The sequence below is a fragment of the Oryctolagus cuniculus genome, chromosome 4 (assembly GCF_051225735.1).
Source record: "Oryctolagus cuniculus isolate XC-2025 breed Fujian yellow rabbit chromosome 4, ASM5122573v1, whole genome shotgun sequence".
Classification (NCBI taxonomy): Eukaryota; Metazoa; Chordata; class Mammalia; order Lagomorpha; family Leporidae; genus Oryctolagus; species Oryctolagus cuniculus.
The window spans coordinates 150,795,376-150,815,721 of record NC_142870.1 but is presented as its reverse complement, the minus strand read 5'-3'; the positions used below and the strand labels follow the sequence as shown (position 1 = coordinate 150,815,721).

At 45.6% G+C, this 20,346-nt stretch overlaps 1 protein-coding gene and 1 pseudogene across 6 annotated transcripts in view; one reads left to right on the top strand and one right to left on the bottom strand.

Annotated features, from left to right (window-relative positions):
• The window catches only part of CAPN7 (calpain 7), a 55,517-nt gene extending 36,980 nt beyond the window's left edge, over positions 1–18,537 (bottom strand). For all 5 annotated transcript variants that reach the window (XR_001794591.4, XR_016233311.1, XR_016233310.1 and 2 more), the window contains exons 1-4: positions 18,219–18,537; positions 9,273–9,381; positions 2,709–2,866; positions 1,651–1,718 (exon numbers count right to left, since the gene is read on the bottom strand). Coding sequence is in view for 2 of the 5 variants with exons in the window: in XM_002716245.6 (XP_002716291.1) it covers positions 1,651–1,718; positions 2,709–2,866; positions 9,273–9,381; positions 18,219–18,320 (437 nt within the window). In the remaining 3 variants the exon portion in view is untranslated. The remainder of the gene's footprint in view (positions 1–1,650; positions 1,719–2,708; positions 2,867–9,272; positions 9,382–18,218) is intronic.
• Positions 4,071–6,002, top strand: LOC127482593 (ras-related protein Rab-2A pseudogene; annotated as a pseudogene). The gene has a single exon (XR_016233312.1). The product of XR_016233312.1 is annotated as a ras-related protein Rab-2A pseudogene (transcript).
• Positions 18,538–20,346: the final 1,809 nt, after the last annotated feature.

Here is a 20,346-nt window from a genome sequence, read left to right as displayed (position 1 = left end):
ACATTACATCCTAGTCAGTAAGTCACTTCTAGGCTACTCGCAAAGGTAGGATGAATATTTTTGCCAAAAATATTCTGTCAACATCATTAATCAAGCACTTATTATACTTAATTAATAAAGTAAGAGGTATACAAGAATGTACAAAACAATTCCTACCCTTAAGGTGCTCACAGTTTTGTGGGGAACGAGAAAGAAGTGCATCAGAATGCGAGCTGCTGGATGGAGGTGTTGCACAGCCCAGCCACAGCCTTCACCGCTGAAGGGGGTGGGTCAGGGAAGGCTGCTCCATTGATGCTGGAGCTGCAGAGGAGCTCCCCCACCCCCACCCGGGGGAGAGGGGCCGCGATGTGTGTAGGAAGCGCATGGGAGCATGTGCAGAATGAGGCAGCTGCGCAGTGAGCTGGGCTCACTCCACAACAACGGCGGCAGCCCTGGGAAAAGTGCAGCGGAGACGAGCTGGGACAGGAAGGCAGGGCTGCATCCTGCCAGGCCCCACATGAAACGCGAGGGAACCTGGACTTTGTTCTGCCTGAAGGCACGAGCTGCACATGGAAGTTCTCAACCTGAGGTCCACTCTGAGATCAATGTACATTTTCTGTGCACACTGTCCTGGAACGGACCCACACTTGTCAACAGCTCCTCCAAGGATCCCGTGGCTGACCCCTCCCAGTCCCCTGATGCACTCAAGGTGCACTCAGGTGCACTCAGGAATCCTGGCTGGGTTACCCCCGCAGGTGAGGGGAGGCACCTGCGGTTCTGACAGGGAAGAAGTTAAGATGGAGAAGGCAACCACTGTCAAGCTCTCACATTTTCATGCATTTGGGGAAACATGCTAAAGGCTGATAAACGACGGTGATGAAACGGGGAGATGACTGCTACACCTCAAGTACAAAAAGTGGTGCTGGGGGTGGTACAACTATCTAGTCAGAGCCTCAAAGCAGGTAACTGCATTAACTCATGCTGTAGATACACATGTAATGCCTATCCGTTTCCTTTGTCTATAACACCCTTATGAAAGGTATATTTCTCTTATACAAATTCATTCATTCCTTGACTAACACCTACTGAGTACATACCATATGTCATGGCACTACGCTAGATGTCTAGTTACAGCACTGAACAAAACAGAGAAAATTCTCTACCTTCACACAACTTGTATCTGGGAGATGGGGTTAGAGAGTATGAGTCTAATAAACTGGTAAATTTCATATACTTTCAAAGTGGTAAGAACTTGAGAAAGAACATTAGAATAAAATAAGCAAGATCAAAGTACCTGGCTAGAATAGGCATCATTGAAAATTGACATTTGGGCTAAGAGGTATTATACACATATTGTATAATTGGGGTATTTGTAGCAAGCTCATTGCCAATTTCTCTATTTTTGTTAGTGGCTCTGGAAGGCTTTCTGGAAAGGGGAATCTTCCATTTCAGACATTGCAATTATTTGTTCCATACATGGCAAAAACTGAAAACATCTGATTGCTCAGTGCTTCTTAAATTTAAGCAAGGGACTAGAGAGAGGAGGGAACTTCACTCAGGGAAGAAGGCAGATTTCCGGATCTGTTCAAAGGTGGAAGCTTGCTACCATGACCCTGCTACACATTTAGATAGATATGCTGTATAACAAGAACTTGAGTGATCAAAACTCACCTATCTAGGGCCTGTCGAGCCAACTGTTTCAGTTTATTTTGCAGGGTTTTATCAGCAGTTTCATAAGACTTAAAAGAAAGAGACAGACATTTTAAAACGTAATTCCTTTTAATTGGCTTGGTCCATGACATTTCTACGCAAAAATTTTACAATGCACATTATACTTCTTGAAATTATAATAAAAAAGAGATCTTTTATTTTCACCCTTCAAGGTATCACTTAAAATAATGTTAAAAACTTGTCACTGAAATGAACTTACATACTGCTAAAAGTGAACACTGCTAATCAGATCACATGTGTGTAATCTCAGGTGCACACAGAAATCAGGCTGGACGCTGTCCGTGAATACATCACCCTGTGAGAAAGGCAGCCTTGGGGGACAGAGAGCAGGACCAAGTCTCCACCATGGCAGACCACATGCTGTCTGAAGTCCACAGTCCCAACAGGGGCTCCTCAGAGAGCAGTAAAAGCCACTCAGTGTGCCGTATTCTGTACTTCTCATTAATAAAACTCTCCCAAACCAAACTGAATAAAAAAGATTGTTCTAAATCCACAGATCTGTGATCTGAATTTTTCTGCTACTAATTGTTAGGCTATAAAGAGGTTAATTTTCATGGCTGGTGCTGTGGCTTAGTGGGGTAAAGCCATCGCCTGCAGTGCCAGCATCCCATATAAGCACCAGTTCGAGTCCCGGCTGTTCCACTTCCAATCCAGCTCCCTGCTAATGTGCCTGGGAAAGCCGCAGAAGACGGCCCAAGTGCCTGGGCCACTGCCACTCACATGGGAGATGGGGAAGAAGCTCCTGGCTCCTGGCTTTGGCCTGGCCCAGCCCCAGCCATTGAGGCCATTTGGGGAGTAAACCAGTTGATGGAAGATCTCTCTCTCTGTAACTGCCTTTCAAATAAATAAATTTTTTAAAAAATGTTTGATTCTTTATCCTTTTAATGAGGAACTAATTATAATGATAGAATAATTATTTTTCTTCAAGGAGTTAAGTAAAATTCTCTAAGAAATTTCTCAGTATAATTCTATATAATTTCAGTTGCAGCCATACATACAGTTTTCAGACAGAGATCCACAGCTTCTGTATACAATTCTATAGCATCTTCCACATTCCCTTTCTCATCTTCATCAAAAGCTTGTGTAACAAGAAAATGAGCACGCTCTAAGTCCAACTGATGCTTTGATTTCAAAGGATCAGCACTCTTCGACTGAACTAGAATAGAAAAAAAAAAGCATATCAGAAGGAATACTACCTAAATATAGCCAGGGAACAAAACATTTTAATACTTGTAAGACACTCTTTATCAAAACACTATAATCCTTAATTTAAAAAGTTCAGCAAGGTAAAACAAATAAAAGTCTTTAAAATTACTTTTTTTTTTTTTTAATTTTTTGACAGGCAGAGTGGACAGTGAGAGAGAGACAGAGAGAAAGGTCTTCCTTTGCCGTTGGTTCACCCTCCAATGGCCGCTGTGGCCGGCGCATCGCGCTGATCCGATGGCAGGAGCCAGGTACTTCTCCTGGTCTCCCATGGGGTGCAGGGCCCAAGCACTTGGGCCATCCTCCACTGCACTCCCTGGCCACAGCAGAGAGCTGGCCTGGAAGAGGGGCAACCGGGACAGAATCCGGCGTCCCGACCGGGACTAGAACCCGGTGTGCCAGCACCGCAAGGCGGAGGATTAGCCTAGTGAGCCGCGGCGCCGGCCTAAAATTACTTTTTTAAAAGATTTATTTATTTACTTGAAAGTCAGTTACACACACACACACACGGCAGTGGCTGCAATGGCCAGGGCTGAGCCAGGCTGCAGCCAGGAGCTTCCTGTGGGTCTCCCACATTGGTGGCAGAGTCCCAACCACCCAAAAGGGTCATCTTTTGTTGCCTCTCCCAAGACATGAGCAGGGATTGGATCAGAAGTGGAGCAGCTGGGACACAAACTGGAGCCCATATGGGATGGGATGGGATGGGATGCTGGTGGTGTAGACAGTTGCTTTACTCGCTCTACACATTCTCTTTTCAATCATCATTGTAGGCAAACAAACAAACAAACACAAAAACATACACAAAAACCCCTCAATTGTGTGATTTATCACACAAAGACCAGTGATGAAGAATACTAAAAATGTAGCACAGGAGCAGGCATTTAGCCCAGCAATTAAGATGTCCATATCCCATACTGGAGTACCTGGGCTGGAGTTCTGCCTCCAGGTCCTAAGTCCATTTTTCCACTGATGCAGACCTTGCAAGCCAAGTGATGGCACAAGTAACTGGGTTTCTATCACCCACATGGGAGACCTGGATTAAGTTCCTACGTTCTGGCTTTGGCCTTGGCCTAACCCCACCCACTGCAGGCATTTGGGGGAGTGATTCAGTGGATGGGAGCTCTCTTTCTATGGCTGTCTCTCAAGTAAATAAATACATCAATTAAAAATTTTAAAAATGGGCCGTGTGCCCTGGCACCGAGCGGCCGCGGCCATGGCGTACGCCTATCTCTTCAAGTACATCATCATCGGCGACACAGGTGTTGGTAAATCATGCTTATTGCTACAGTTTACGGACAAGAGGTTTCAGCCAGTGCACGACCTTACTATTGGTGTAGAGTTTGGTGCTCGAATGATAACGATTGATGGGAAACAGATAAAACTACAGATATGGGATACAGCAGGTCAAGAGTCCTTTCGTTCCATCACAAGGTCATATTACAGAGGTGCAGCAGGGGCTTTACTAGCGTATGATATTACAAGGAGAGATACATTCAACCACTTGACAACATGGTTAGAAGATGCCCGCCAGCATTCCAATTCCAACATGGTCATTATGCTTATTGGAAATAAAAGCGATTTAGAATCTAGAAGAGAAGTAAAAAAGGAAGAAGGTGAAGCCTTTGCAAGAGAACATGGACTTATCTTCATGGAAACTTCTGCTAAGACTGCTTCCAATGTAGAAGAGGCATTTATTAATACAGCAAAAGAGATTTATGAAAAAATCCAAGAAGGAGTCTTTGACATTAATAATGAGGCAAATGGCATTAAAATTGGCACTCAGCATGCTGCTACTAATGCAACACATGCCGGCAATCAGGGAGGACAGCAGGCCGGGGGCGGCTGCTGTTGAGTCTGTTTTTACTGTCTCGCTGCCCACTGGGGCCCGCTCACTTATTCTTTCACCCTCTCCTCCTGCTCAGCTGAGACATGAAACTATTTGAAATGGCTTTATGTCACAGAAGACTTTAATCCTCCAAATTCTTGTATAACTTTGAATAAATGGTTCATGTTCACTTAAAAAGACAGATTTTGGAGATTGTATTCATATCTATTTGCATTTGATTTCTAGGTCAATTGATGTGATTATTTTTGTTAAATGTTGTCTTGTGGCCTTAACTACGAACTGAATTGTATTAAACATACAAAGTCATCTTGAGTATTTTAAATCGGTTTATGTAGTTAGGTTCCCCAATACCTGTGGTTACCTAATGTTTAATATTATAGAACTGTCCTCAGAAAGTTTGTCAGTTTTCAAGGCTGTAAGGAAAAACAGAACTCTTTTAATTCTGTATTTATCATTTACTTTCTGTGTATATATAGTTTAATAACTTGCTTGGGTGTAATTTGCCAAGCTTGAATTCTTTAATGCATTTGCATAAATTCTATACTGTTTAGAGCTTAAAGCTACATAAGCATTGTTAGGAATTGCTTGGACACTGAATTTTAAACTTTTTGACATTGTTAACAAGCATGTTCATCTTTTCTTGTCACTAGTCCAAGGAAAATATGCTTAATGTATATTACTAAAGGCTGTGTACGTGTTAACCTGTTTTAATGCCAAAAGTTTGCTATTTGTCCACAGTTTCCTTAAGACCTCTTCAGAAAAGGATTTGTTTGCCTTAATGAGTACTGTTGGGTTAAAACACAGTATAATGAGTGAAAAGGGCAGAAGCAAGAAATCCCTACCTATGCGCAACTCTTAAGAAGAATGAGTATCCACATTTAGATGGCACATTATGAGAACTTTAATCTTTCCTTAACACAATAATGTTTTCTTTTTCTTTTATTCACATGATTTCTAAGTTTATTTTTCAGGCAGGACAGTTTTTCAACCTTGATGTACAGTGACTGTGTAAAATTTTTCTTTCAGTGGCAACCTATAATCTTTAAAATATGGTAAGCATCTTGTCTGTTTTGAAAGGGATATGACAATAAATCTACCCGATGGAAAATCCTGTTGAAAAGTAGAAAAGGTTTAGTAATTTACTCAGTGTGGTGGTTTTATCTTTTTTTCCTTTTTTCCCCTTGGTCTATAATGAAATTGTTACAGCAGTGCAAAATAAAATCCTATGTATAAAAAAAAAAAATTTAAAAATGCTTTCCCCTGAATTTTTCTCTTTACCAATACTCTTATTTATTTAAAAAATAAAACATTGGAGTCCTCCTCTCACATACCCATCTACTCCAAAACCAAAAATGACAAAACCCAAAATCTTGGAAAATGCTACAACATAAGAAACTCTACCCTAAGGTAATTAAATTTCTTTCAACAACAGACTGTAATTATGTTATATTCGGCTCTGATGACAAAAGCTCCTGCTTTTCTTATTCACCTGGGTCCAGAATAAGCTGTATTTTTACTGCTCTTTGAAATAAGTATTTCCATCTTAATACAAAGATATCTTCCTACAAAACATATCCAGAATATATCAAGGGTGCTTGGGCCCCTGCACCCACGTGTGAGACCTGGAAGAAGCTCTTGGCTCCTGGCTTCAGATCAGCCCAGCTCCAGCTGTTGTGGTCATTTGGGGAGTGAACCAGCGGATGGAAGACCTCTCTCTCAGTGTCTTCCCCTCTCTTTCTGTAGCTCTACCTCTCAAATAAATCTAAAAAAAAAACCAAAAAAACAAAAAAACAAAAAAAAAAAACCCTGGTGCTGTGAATAAGATTTTTATTTGATAAAGGACACTTCTGCTAAAAATGATAAATAAGAAAATTTAACTCTAAATTCAGCTTTATTTAAGAAACAAGCTGGGTCAAAACCTGGCTGACACAATGTATGTATAGTTATGCTTTCAAATTCCGTTTTGAACTTTGTTTCATTGCCAAAGCCTTATCTTCCAGAGATTAGGGCTGTCTCATTCTGTGCCAGGTATCACATTTATAATATCAGTGTTGAGAATTTACTTCCCAGAAATCAAACGTGATTTTTAAGGTTTAGTTGCACTTCACTCAAAGTATGAAGAGTATTTACAGAATTCTTTAGAAAAAATAAAAGGGTATTCTTATTTTTCCCCAGTTGTTCTAAGGACCCCTAGGGTATAAAAAAATCACTGAGGTAAATCTAATAGAAACGGGGTGCCTGAGTGTGAGTACATCCGAAGGGGAAAACGGAAATGTCCCTCTGGCGGCCAGGGTTTCTCTCCCCTCCAGAGAGTTGGATTCCACAGTCTGGCACGCTGCAGACCGGGAGATTAAGGGCAATCACTCATCTATCACCCAGCACACACTGCACGGCCAAATACGCACCAATAAATGGTTGTTGAAATAAAGGGACAGAGGGGCCGGCGCCGCGGCTCACTAGGCTAATCCTCCGCCTAGTGGCGCCGGCACACCGGGTTCTAGTCCCGGTCGGGGCGCCGGATCCTGTCCCGGTTGCCCCTCTTCCAGGCCAGCTCTCTGCTGTGGCCAGGGAGTGCAGTGGAGGATGGCCCAGGTGCTTGGGCCCTGCACCCCATGGGAGACCAGGAAAAGCACCTGGCTCCTGGCTCCTGCCATCGGATCAGCGCGGTGCGCCGGCCGCGGTGGCCATTGGAGGGTGAACCAACGGCAAAGGAAGACCTTTCTCTCTGCCTCTCTCTCACACTGTCCACTCTGCCTGTCAAAAAAAAAAAAAAAAAAGAAATAAAGGGACAGGGGAATGGAAAGAGGGGGATCATGGAAGCAAGCATGTTACCACCTTCTATACTTCAGAGATAATTTTATTTGAACACACTGTTCAGGAAATAAGATACCTAATTATTGGTCAGTTAATGTAAGAATTTTGTTTACATGGCTGGGAAAACAAAATACCTTTGAATTACCTGGTATTCCGAACACATAAATCAGAGAAACTTTGTATCAAGTGAGGGCCCATTCCTCAGGTAGTCTATTTTTTAATGCAAACAATTCCTGGGTGCCCCCCTGAAGTAAACTGTGTTGTGTTTAAGGGGACAGGAATCCTAAGTAACTGCTCACATGTAAAGAGCAGTAGAGAGCAGAGTCCAATGGGGTGGAGATTCTTCTGCTTGTGCCTTTATTACACAGCAACAGAAAGAGAGCCTCTTAAGGGGTGAGTGCACTTCTTTTTAAATATTTATTTATGCATGTATCTGAAATGCAGATAGAGAAAAGGAGAGAGCAAAAGGGAACAGTAAAAGGAGGAGAGGGAGAGAGCTAACTCTTATTCATTGGTTCTCTCCCCAAATACCTCCAAACAGTTGGGGCTGGGCCAGATCAAAGCCGGAAGTCAGGAACTCAATCTGGGTCTCCCACGTGGGTGTAAGGGGCTCAGGGTACCTATCAGTAGGACACTGGAATTGGAAGTGGAGCTTGGACTCAAGTCCAGGCGTTCCACGGTATGCAGGCATCCCAAGCAGTGTCTCAACTGCTGTGCCACACACTTGTCTCAGAGGAATGCACTTCTAAAACAAGATGTCAATACGTGATAATTTCCTTTCCTTATGAATAGCAGATTTTGAGATAAAAACTTACCTCTACCAAAATGGGACTATCAAGCCTACATACATTTCTATCTCAGCACTTGCCATGCTGTTTACAAAAATAAGGATGTTGTTCCAGGTCTCTGCTTACATGCTGCTTTTCCAAAATAGAGTCTGGAAGTTTAGCAAAGGTTTGGATGTAGAGGACACAGGCAGAGAGGACACTGTGAACACCCTGCTCAAGTCTTTAAACCCTGAAGAACAGTCACCAATTTAACACCAGAAGAAGCCATGCAACACATGTTGCACACACACACTCTGTCCTCGCCCTGCCCCTGATAAACTGTTTCAATGGAGATGATTCGTCATCTATGCACCTCCAGGAAACCAGGAAACTGGACTTGATTATCTCCAAGGTTCATCTTCAGAGACCTGTTGCCTATTTCTTTTTTCTTTTCTTAAAGATTTATTTATTTGAAGGTCAGAGTTACAACAGAGAGAGAAGCAGAGGTGGAGAGAGAGAGAGAGATGGGTCTTCCATCCCCTGGTTCACTCCCCAATTGGTTGCAATGGCCGGAGCTGCGCTGCAAGGAAGCCAGAAGCCTCTTCCAGGTCTCCCAGGTGGGTGCAGGGAACTAAGGACATGGGCCATCTTCCACTGCTTTCCCAGGCCATAGCAGAGAGCTGGATTGGAAGTGGAGCACCCGGGTCTTAAACCAGTGCCCATATGGGATGCCAGCACTGCAGGTGGTGGCTTTACCCACCAAGCCACAGTGCAGGCCCCCTGTTGCTTACTTCTACATTAAGGTTTTAAAGGGGTGATTACCAAAAGAGGAATGAGCAGCAAGAATGAAGACAAGACCCAGAGATAACAGTGGGGAGAAAGAAACACATGGGAGAGATACAATGGGAGAGAACAAACATTACTTTACTCACCTGCTGAGTGGAGAGCTTGGACTCTTTCCAGATACTCATTTATTTTTTCTTGAATATGTTCCAGGCTTGATCCTGCCATCTCAGCATAAATTAAGGCCTGAGCAGCTTCCTAAAAACAAAGGAAGCCAATAGACGCATTATAATTTGAATTTTCTTTGTCTCTTTCTAATCACGATTGGTTTCCGTGAATGACAAAACAAGAATGTCCTTAAGGTATTAGTATTTTTTGATACTGCTATATTATCCTCCAATATCTTTTCTTCAGATTTCTTTTTTTTTTTTTTAAGATTTATTTATGATTTGAAAGGCAGAGAGAAGGAGAATCTTGCAACTGCTGGTTCTCTCCACAAATGGCTGCAGTGGCCATTGAGTGGTGAACCAACGGAAAAGGAAGACCTTCCTCTCTGTCTCTATGTCCACTCTGCCTGTCCAAAAATAAATAAATAAATAAAATTTATGAACTCAAGTATGTGAGACTTGTTATAACCACTTTTTTTTTTTTTTTTTTTGATAGGCGGAGGGAACAGTAAGAGAGAAAAAGAGAGAAAGGTTCTCTTTTACTGTTGGTTCACCCTCCAATGGCCGCTGTGGCTGGCGCACCACGCTGCTCCGAAGCCAGGAGCCAGGTGCCTCCCCTGGTCTCCCATGGGGTGCAGGTGCCCAAGCACTTGGGCCATCCTCCACTGCACTCCCGGGCCACAGCAGAGAGCTGGCCTGGAAGAGGGGCAACTGGGACAGAATCCGGCGCCCCAACCGGGACTAGAACCTGGGGTGCCGGCGCCACAGGCAGAGGATTAGCCTATTGAGCTGTGGCGCCAGCCCTATAACCGCTTTTTTTTTTTTTTTTTTTTTTTTTTGACAGGCAGAGTGGACAGTGAGAGAGAGAGACAGAGAGAAAGGTCTTCCTTTGCCGTTGGTTCACCCTCCAATGGCCGCCGCGGACGGCGCGCTGCGGCCGGCGCACCGCGCTGATCCGATGGCAGGAGCCAGGAGCCAGGTGCTTTTCCTGGTCTCCCATGGGGTGCAGGGCCCAAGCACCTGGGCCATCCTCCACTGCACTCCCTGGCCACAGCAGAGGGCTGGCCTGGAAGAGGGGCAACCGGGACAGAATCCGGCGCCCCGACCGGGACTAGAACCCGGTGTGCCGGCGCCGCTAGGCGGAGGATTAGCCTAGTGAGCCGCGGCGCTGGCCAACCGCTTTTAAAAAAAGATTTATTTGAAAAGCAGAGTTAGAGAGAGGGAGAGGCATAGAGAGACAGAGATCTTTTATTCACTGGTTCACTCCTCAAATGACCATAACGGACAGGGCTAGGCCAAGATGAAGTCAGGAACCTGGCACTCCATGTGGTCTCCCATGTGGGTGGCAAGGACCCAGACATTTGGGCCATCTTCTGCTACCTTCCCAGGCACAGTGGCAGGGAGCTGGTTCGGAAGTGTAGCAACTAGGACTTGAACTGGTGCTCTTACAGGATGCCAGCATTGTAGTGGTGGCTTAATCCACTGTGCTACAACATGGCCCCATAAATCTTTTTTTTTTTTTTTTTTTTTTTTTTTTTTTTTTTGACAGGCAGAGTGGACAGTGAGAGAGAGAGACAGAGAGAAAGGTCTTCCTTTGCCGTGGGTTCACCCTCCAATGGACGCTGCGGCCGGCGCACCTCGCTGATCTGATGGCAGGAGCCAGGTGCTTCTCCTGGTCTCCCATGAGGTGCAGGGCCCAAGCACCTGGGCCATCCTCCACTGCACTCCCGGGCCACAGCAGAGAGCTGGCCTGGAAGAGGGGCAACCGGGACAGAATCCGGCACCCCGACCGGGACTAGAACCTGGTGTGCCGGCGCCACTAGGTGGAGGATTAGCCTAGTGAGCCGCGGCGCCGGCCACAAATATCTCTTTACAACAGCTGTGAGTTACATGCTTTCTGTTTTCATTATACAGATTAGACAGAAAACTATATATCTAGAAGAGGTAAAATGATTTTTAAAAGCACTAAAACTGTAAGATATCAAGAAAAGATGTGAAGAAGAAGTTTAGATAGAAAATACACCTCACAAAAGGAAGAAAATGTTTACCTCCACAGAAAATACTTGGGGTGACATTTTAAAGCAGGTTTCAGTTGGGTTTAATAAACATATTTTATTAAGAAAACTTTGGGGTCAGGGTTGTGGCATAGCAGGTAAAGCTACTGCCTGCAACACTGGCATCCCATATCAACACTGGTTCCAGTCCCAGCTGCCCCGTTTTCAATCCAACTCAGTGCTAATAGCCTGGGAAAGCAGAAGAAGATGGCCAAAGTGCTTGGGCCCCTGGCACCCATGTGAGAGACCTAGAAAAAGCTCTTGCCTTTAGCACTGCCCATCCCTGACCATTGTGGCCATCAGGGGAGTAAACCAGAGAATGGAATCTCCCCTTTTCTCTCTATAACTCTTTCACATAAATAAAAAGAAAGAAAACCTTGACTCTTCTTCCAGCTGTGCTGTCACTCCCCCAGTCAGTTATGCTACGGTTGGAGAGCTCGCTCTTGCCACCGCCATTCAGAGCAGGTTACCAATGCTGCCACCCAGCAAGAGCTGACAGGGCTCTCCAAGTGACAGCAGCCTCCTACAGTCACTGCCGCATCTGCTAAGCTTTGTGGGGTCTCATGCCTGACTGCCCATTTCTGCCACATACACCTACTGGGCATCAACTCTGGAATGCAGTTATGTAAGCAGTTGTTTCACTGAACTTCACAAAATCAGTAAGAAAAGTGCCAGGTTGATTCTAGTGGAATTCAATCAAAAGGCAGTAGGGTAGAAAAAACACGAATTCTCAGATTCCACAACTCAGATATTTTAGGGGAGACAAGAAAACTTTACACATAAACATTGTTATCTTACGCATCATCATTATGAAAATACTTATACACATCAACAAACCTAATGCCTTATGTAATATAATAAACTATTCAATAATCTTAGATATAAATAATGATTTTTAAATAGTATTCTTGCTTAAAAAATAAAGATGGCATGTGTATTTTGCCCAGCGGTTAAGGTACCAGTTGGGATGCCCAGATCCCATATCAGAGTGCCTGAGCTTGAATCCTGGCTCCATTTCCAGCTTCCTGTGTATGACACCCTGGGAGGCAGGTGTTTTCTGTCACCTACATGGAAGACTCAAACTGAGAAGTTGGCTTCCACTTCAGCCCGGCCCAACACTGGCACAAAGGGGGTGAATCAGCAGATGGCAGCTTGCTGTCTTGCTGCCTTTCAAATAAAAAATAAGCAAACAGGAAAAAAGCCCATTTTAAAATTAAAAAAAAATTTTTTTTGACAGGTAGAGTGGACAGTGAGAGAGACAGAGAGAAAGGTCTTCCTTTTCCGTTGGTTCATCCCCCAGTGCCCGCTGTCGCTGGCGCACCATGCTGATCCGAAGCCAGGAGCTTCCTCCTGGTCTCCCATGGGGTGCAGGGCCCAAGGACTTGGGCCATCCTCCACTGCACTCCCTGGCCACAGCAGAGAGCTGGACTGGAAGTGGAGCAACTGGGACAGAATCCGGTGCCCCGACCGGGACTAGAACCCGGTGTGCCGGCGCCGCAAGGCGGAGGATTAGCCTAGTGAGCCGCGGTGCCGGCCAAGCTGGTATCAATTTTATTTTACTCATATTAAAACCACCTAGCGGCGCCGGCACAACGGGTTCTAGTCCCGGTCGGTTGGGGTGCCGAATTCTGTCCCAGTTGCCCCTCTTCCAGGCCAGCTCTCTGCTGTGGCCAGGGAGTGCAGTGGAGGATGGCCCAAGTGCTTGGGCCCTGCACCCCATGGGAGACCAGGATAAGTACCTGGCTCCTGCCATCGGATCAGCACAGTGCGCTGGCCGCAGCGCACTGGCAGCGGCGTCCATTGGAGGGTGAACCAATGGCAAAAAGGAAGACCTTTCTCTCTGTCTCTCTCTCTCACTGTCCACTCTGCCTGTCAAAAAAAAAAAAAAAAAAAAAAAAAGACCCAATTATTGATCAATGGTGGGACAGGGTCTGTAAAAAAAAAAAATGACTAATTCAGAAACTGCTTACAGAACAGTACTACAACAGAAAACACTGAAAATCAACTGATAAAGTTTATGTAAATAATTTCTAGAAGCACAACCACTTCTTTTTTAAGATTTATTTATTTATTTAATTGAAAGGCAAATTTACAGAGAGGCAGAGGCAGAGAGAGATAGAGGTCTTCTATCCACTGGTTCACTCCCCAGATGGCTGCAACGGCCAGAGCTGTGCCGATCTGAAGCCAGGGGCTTTGTCCAGGTCTCCCATGAGAGTACAGGGGCCCAAGGCCTTGGGCCATCTTCCACTGCTATCCCAGGCCACAGCAGAGAGCTGGATGGGAAGTAGAGCAGCTGTACTTGAACTGGTGCTCATATGGGATGCTAGCAATGCAGGTGGCGGCTTTACCCGCTACACCACAGCGCCAGCCCCACAAACACTTCTTTTACTTTCTCAAAGAGGAAAAATTTGTCCTATGTGACATATATGTAATCCTATAGGAAAATGAGGCATTGCATAGTTCCTTCTGCTTTGGAAAAAGCTATTATTACATTGTACTATTCTTAATGATACTTTTTTTCATGTTTATGTGGTATTGATACAAAGAGTAGAGATCCAATCTAGTTCACAGATACAATTCTAAGAACATAATGATATTCCTTTTTTAAATAATTTTTTATAAAACCATTTTATGATATTCCTCTTTTCTCTCCAACCTTTCCTCTCCCTTTCTCGTCTTCATTTTTGTTTGAGATATTTCACATATTCTTAATTACTATTATAGCCAAGGGCTTAATACTGCACTAAATAAAGAGATCAAAGTAAAATAGATTCGACTATCAATGGTAATACAGGCAAGCACTATAAACAACAATCAAATGAAAAGATGACCATTTCACCCATATACAGTAAATTTTAAAATAATCATAGCTCATTAAAAACTATACTAGTATATCATTTTTGACCACTAGTATGACAGATACAAAAAACAAAGTCTGACTAAAATAATATTTACAGTAAAATTGATAGTCATTTCTTTTTTTTTTTTTTTAAGCACTTCTGTCCCTACCAGTTGCATCTGTGTTTTCCTGTTTGTAATAAATTGTAATTGAGGGGCCGACACCTTGGTGCACCAGGTTAATCCTCCCCCTGTGGCGCCAGCATCCCATATGGGCACCGGGTTCTAGTCCTGGTTGCTCCTTTTCCAGTCCAGCTCACTGCTGTGGCCCAGGAGGGCAGTGGAGGATGGTCCAAGTGCTTGGGCCCCTGCACCGCATGGGAGACCAGGAGGAAGCACCTGGCTTCTGGCTTCGGACCGGCGTAGCTCCGGCCGTAGCAGCCATGTGGGGGGTGAACCAACGGAAGGAAGACCTTTCTGTCTCTCACTGTCAAAAAAAAATTGTAATTGAAAATTAGGTTGAATTAACTAATTTCTTTTTTTTTTTTTTTAAGATTTATTTGAAAGAGTTACAGAGAGAGGTAGAGACAGAGACGGAGGTCTTCCATTCGCTGGTTCACTCCCCAAATGGCCGCAACAGCCGGAGTTGTGCTGATCCGAAGCCAGGAGCCAGGAGCTTCCTCTAGGTCTCCCATTCGGGTGCAGGGGCCCAAGGGCTTGGGCCATCTTCTACTGCTTTCCTAGGCCATAACAGAGAGCTGGATCACAAGAGGAGCAGCTGGGTCTCAACCCGGCACCCATATGGGATGCTGGTGCAGCAGGCCAGGGCATTAACCCACTGCGCCCTAGCGCTGTCCCAGAATTAACTAAATTCCAAGTTAAGTTCTGTCTGTACTATACATGTCTATAATTCTGTGAGTGTTCAAGAATATCTTTAATAACTACCAGTGAAGGCAGAGATTTTGTGTTTTTCCTCCAATTAATCCAACATCTAAGACAACACTTGCCCAAAATAACTCTTTGTTACATCTGAGAGACTGTTGTGATGAGAAAATTAAAAGTGGGATATAGCTTTAACTCTATCTGAATTAGAGTAGGATTTAACAATCTTTTTGTGGTATATGACATGAGAAGTAGGTAACACTGACTGAAAACCTAGAGATTCCTTAACTATTATAGGCAAGATAATGGTAGGTCAGACATTACTAATGATAATTTCTTTCCTAAATTTTTAAACTTTTATTTATATAAAGTGAACAAATTTCATGTATTTCAGATATACAGTTTTAAAAGCATAATGATACTTCTTCCCTTTCTCCTTTTATTTTTCTTCTAATTTTTATAATGATATACTTTCAAAAATCACAAGCTTTAACTCTCCACTGAATAAAGAATTCAACAAATAGTAAGCAGAAAAATCACTGTTCCTCCAGAGTATAGACAAGGGCTATAAACAATAAGCAAATCTCAAAATGTCAATTTTGTTCATATACATTTTTTTGGTACTCTGTGTATTAGTTAACATAAATCAGAGAAAACATGATATTTGTCTTTTTGGGTTTGGCTTATTTCACTAAGCATTATGGTCTCCAGTTATATCCATTTTGTTGTGAGTTAGAGAGGAGACAGAGAAAGATCTTCCATCTGCTGGTTCACTCCCAAGTGCTTGGGACCATCTTCTGCTGCTTTCCCAAGTACATTAGCAGTCAGCTGGATATGAAGTGGAGCAGCTGGGACTCCAACTGGTGCCCATATGGAATGCTGCTGCCTCAAGTGGCCACTTTACCTTACCCACTGCACCAAAGTGCCAGCCCCCTCACTGTGGCTTTTATTTGCATTTCCTGATAACTAGTGATCCTGAGTATCTTTTCATGTGTCTGTTGACCATTTGTACGTCATCCTTTCAAAAATGCCTGTTCATATCCTTAGCCCATTTCTTAGATGGACTGTTTTGTTGTTATTTTCTTGAGCTTCTTAATATATACTAGATATTAATACTTAATCTGATGTATGGTTTGAAATTATTTTCTCCCATTCTTTTAGTTACCACTTTACTTTGTTGAGTGTTTACTTTGTTGTGCAGAAGCTTGATGTAATCCCATTTGTCAATTTTTGCCTTTACTGCTTGTGTTTCTGCTTTTTTTAATTTGAAAGTATGGGTTTTACACACACACACACACACACACACACACACAGAGAGAGAGAGAGAGAGAGGTCTTCCATCTGCTGGTTCACTCCCCAGATGGCTATAACAGCCAGAGCTGTGCTGATCCGAAGCCAGGAACCAGGGGCTTCTTCTGGGTCTTCCCATGCGGGTCAGGGGCCCAAGGAGTTGGGCCGTCTTCCACTGCTTTCCCAGAGAGTTGGATCGGAAGCACAGCAGCCGGGACTTGAACCACCGCCCATACGGGATGCCTGTCGCTCCCCCTCTTTGTGGAGGAGCGACACAGGACCCTGCGTTGTTCTTTCGTCTGCTCGGCCCTTCCCGGGTTTGCTGCTGGTTCTTCCCGGGTTGGCTGCCGTCCCTTCCACCTCCGTGGAAGGGCGGTTCCCCCTGGCCACTTTCCCCACTTCCGCGGGGGAGCGGCACACCGCCGGCCGGCTCTCTTGGGGGCTGCTCAGATGTTCCTTCAGATAGATGTTCCTGGTGCATGTTGTCCCTCTCCTCCTTTATAGTCCTCTTCCACCAATCCCAACTCTGCTACCCACACGCCGAGTACGCTGCTCTCCTCCAATCAGGAGCGGGATCAGCTCCTGCAGGTTACTGGTTGAACTGGAGGCAGCTGTGTAAAAGTTGTTTTTACTCCTCTCCCAGCGCCATATTGTAGGAGAGCAGATGCATAGAATAAGTCTTAATTCCAGTAACTTAGTCTAGTCCGAGTTGCTCCCCACAGATGCCCACGTTGCAGGAGGTGGCCTTACCCACTATGCCACAGCGCCGGCCCCTCTGCAGTCTTACACAAGAAGTCCGTGCCTATGCTAATGTCTTGCAGTGTTTCTCCTGTTTTCCTTTAGGAATCTGACAGTTTTAGGTTTTAGATTTAGAGCCCTGATCCATTGTGAGTTGATTTTTGTACAGGGTTTCAGGTATGGGTCTTGTTCCACATTTCCTTAGAGATCTAATTTTCCAAATTGTTCTTTCTCCAAGGAGGGATTTTAGCTCATTTATCAAAGAGTGGTAGGTTGTAGATGTATCCCACTATTCTAACCTGTTGATATTTGTCAGCACCATTTCATAAAACTAAAACACACAGAATTTTCTTTTAAAGAAACATCACCTGATGAAACTTTTAACAAAGCCCACAAGGAACAATTCTGAAACACACCATCTCTAAATATAAATTATAAAATATTGGTAGTAAGATAGTAATCTGAAGTAAATCACACTTTACTGATGGTACATATAGCTATTGTTTTAAAAAAAAATACCTTCAATATCATCAAAGTCTGACATTTTTCCTAAAAGACAAGGCATCCTCCGGGTGCAGCTGGCTGTGCCTGCGGCCGGAGCTGGGGGGCGTGGGCACGATTTCCCATGCGGCGGGCACTCAGGCCCTCTGATTTAGCAAATCCGCACCCAGTAATTCACTCAGAAGAGACTCTGAACGAATGTGCCAAAAATCATTCGCTATAAAAATAATTTCATAAATATGCTGAAAAAGCAGAATGAGCTTCAACGCCCAGCAGTTTGTAAATACACTACAGTACATGCACGTAAGGAAAATACGATGCGCAGCTGCTGTTCATAATTACAGGAGTAAATTTATCTGGGACAAATGCGAATGAAAGAACAGTTGAAAAATTAGTACTCAACAGTACGACCCAAGTTTTACATTAAAAAAAAAAAGTTTTACACACACCCAACGACAAGCAACCGCAAAGATGTACACCCAGTACTGTGGTCTCATCCTTTTAAAACTGAGTTTATTACTTCAGGGGCACGAATCCAAGCCGGGTGACAGCGAGAGTAGCCCCAGGCCCCGCCTCCGGCCTCGGGCCGCACAGGCTCGGCCGCAGCCCCGGCCCCCGGCCCTACCTTGTAGTAAAACACCGCCTCCGAGTAGCGGCCCTCGTGGTCGCTCCGCACCGCCCGCCGGGCGAACTGCACCGCGTCCCGCTCCAGCGCCGCCGCGTCCATGGCGCCGAGGCCGCGCCGGCCCGGGCGGGGCCCTGACGCGCGGAGGTGCCCGGCCCGCCGCGGCGCCCCCGGCAACCACGGCCGGGGTTCGGGGCCGCGTCCGCCCGCGGGCCGCGGAGTGCGGGCTTTCCCGACGGCGACCCGCCGCGCCGCCCACTGCCTCGGCGCAGTCTGGCTCCCGGCCCGGTTCGCCGTCAGCCGAAAATCCCCACTCCTTGGTCGCGGCGCCCCTCGCCCCGCCCACCGGCCGCAGTGCGCAGGCGCACCCCGGAAGGCGGGCGAAGTGGGGGGGGGGTGGCGGAGGCCCGTCAGACTAGAGCCTGTTTAAAGGGCGCTGGGCTGGGCGGGGCTAAAACTCGGCTCTACGAGGGGAGGCGTGGCCTGCGGTGCACGTGACCGCTGTGGCGCTCCGGATTGGGCTGGCAGTGACAGGTGTCGGGTTTCAGCTGTAGACTTCACGCAGGGCCAGTGGAGGAGGCTGTGGTCCGCAGTTGGCACAAGAGGAGCATGCGCCTTACGGAGCCTTCCCTGCGCTGTGAGGAGCACCTCCCAGCACTCCCTGCACTGATCAGAAACAAAGCGAGGGCCTAACGTGAGGCTGTGACGTTAGGCTGAGATGCTCCTGGATAGCATTTGTTTGCCACATGCTTATTTTTACTCTCCACACCACCCAACCCCTGTGCCATGTATTGTTGGTTGGTTAACAATGTAGCCTATTTTCATTTGTAGCATCCTTAGGTTAACGTCGTGAGGTTATTGGATAATTGGGTGGTTATCTGGTTAATGTCTTCCTCCCTGAGAAATCAGAATTCAGCAGTAACAGTGGTTTCCTTTGTATTAAACGCCAGAATAGTCTGTAAGGTTAGGGAGCAGCTTGGAGGTTGGGAAGGGATGCCAAGGAGTGCTACAGGAAGCCATGGGTGGAGCCCGTTCTTTCAGAGGGGGAAATAACTGACCAGAGCAGTCGGATTATTGAACGCACTGCACGGAAGCAAGCATAATCCAAAGTATATACATGCAATGGAAGTCTCTCCAGAGTTAGGCTGAGTTTTCCCACAGTCCAACAGGTTTCCCCAGCCAGGTGATTTGCATTTCTGGGTGGAGCTGGGGGGAGGTCTGCACTACCCTTAGCTAGGGACTTTGCCAGTCCATCAGGTGCCTCAGAATGACCCTCCACATGCCCTCCTGATGGATAGACAGTGTAGAATCTTGGGCATTGGGGTGAAGGTCTCAGCTTCTGTGCTGCTTCGAGCTGGACAGGGGTGTCGCTTTGGCCCACCGCAGGGCCCAAGTGTTCTGGGGTGTGGCTGCAGGGATCCCGCAGCAGGTGGTGGAGCCTCAGGGAAGAGAGGGTGGTCCACTCTGGAGATGTCTGCCCTTGCTGCCCAGGGCACTGGAGGTGGCCTCTTATGGAGGAATTTGATGTTGAAGTGTTGATGGTCTTGCATTACCATTTGGAAATGGATTTGCTGTGTTCTAGGGGAGATAAACTATACTGAATGATTCAAAAGGGGAGTCCCAGGAGTTAGGACAAAGAGGAGAGATATTAGAAGAATCACTAGGGGTAGGAGAGGGGATAGGAACCAATCTCTCCGGGAGTTCAGGACCCACGCCCAGGATCTCTAGTTTCCCTGTAATCTCTGCCAACCTAATCTCAAACAATATTCAACTTCCACAAAACTACGGAATTCTTTTTTTAAAAAAAGATTTATTTATTTGAAAGGCAGAGTTGAGAGAGAGAGAGGAAGGAGGTAGAGAGAGAGGGAATCTTTTATCTACTGGTTTACTCCCCAAATGGCCACAACAGCTGGAGCTGGGCTGATCTGAAGCCAAGGGCTGTCGCTCCCCCTCTTCATGGAGGAACGACACTAAACCCTGCCTAGGCTTCCTATCCGAGTCACGGCACCATTATGTCGCTTCCCGTCTTCGTGGAGGAGCGACACAGGACCCTGCACTGTTCTTTTGTCTGCTCGGCCCTTCCCGGGTTTGCTGCTGGTTCTTCCCGGGTTGGCTACCGTCCCTTCCA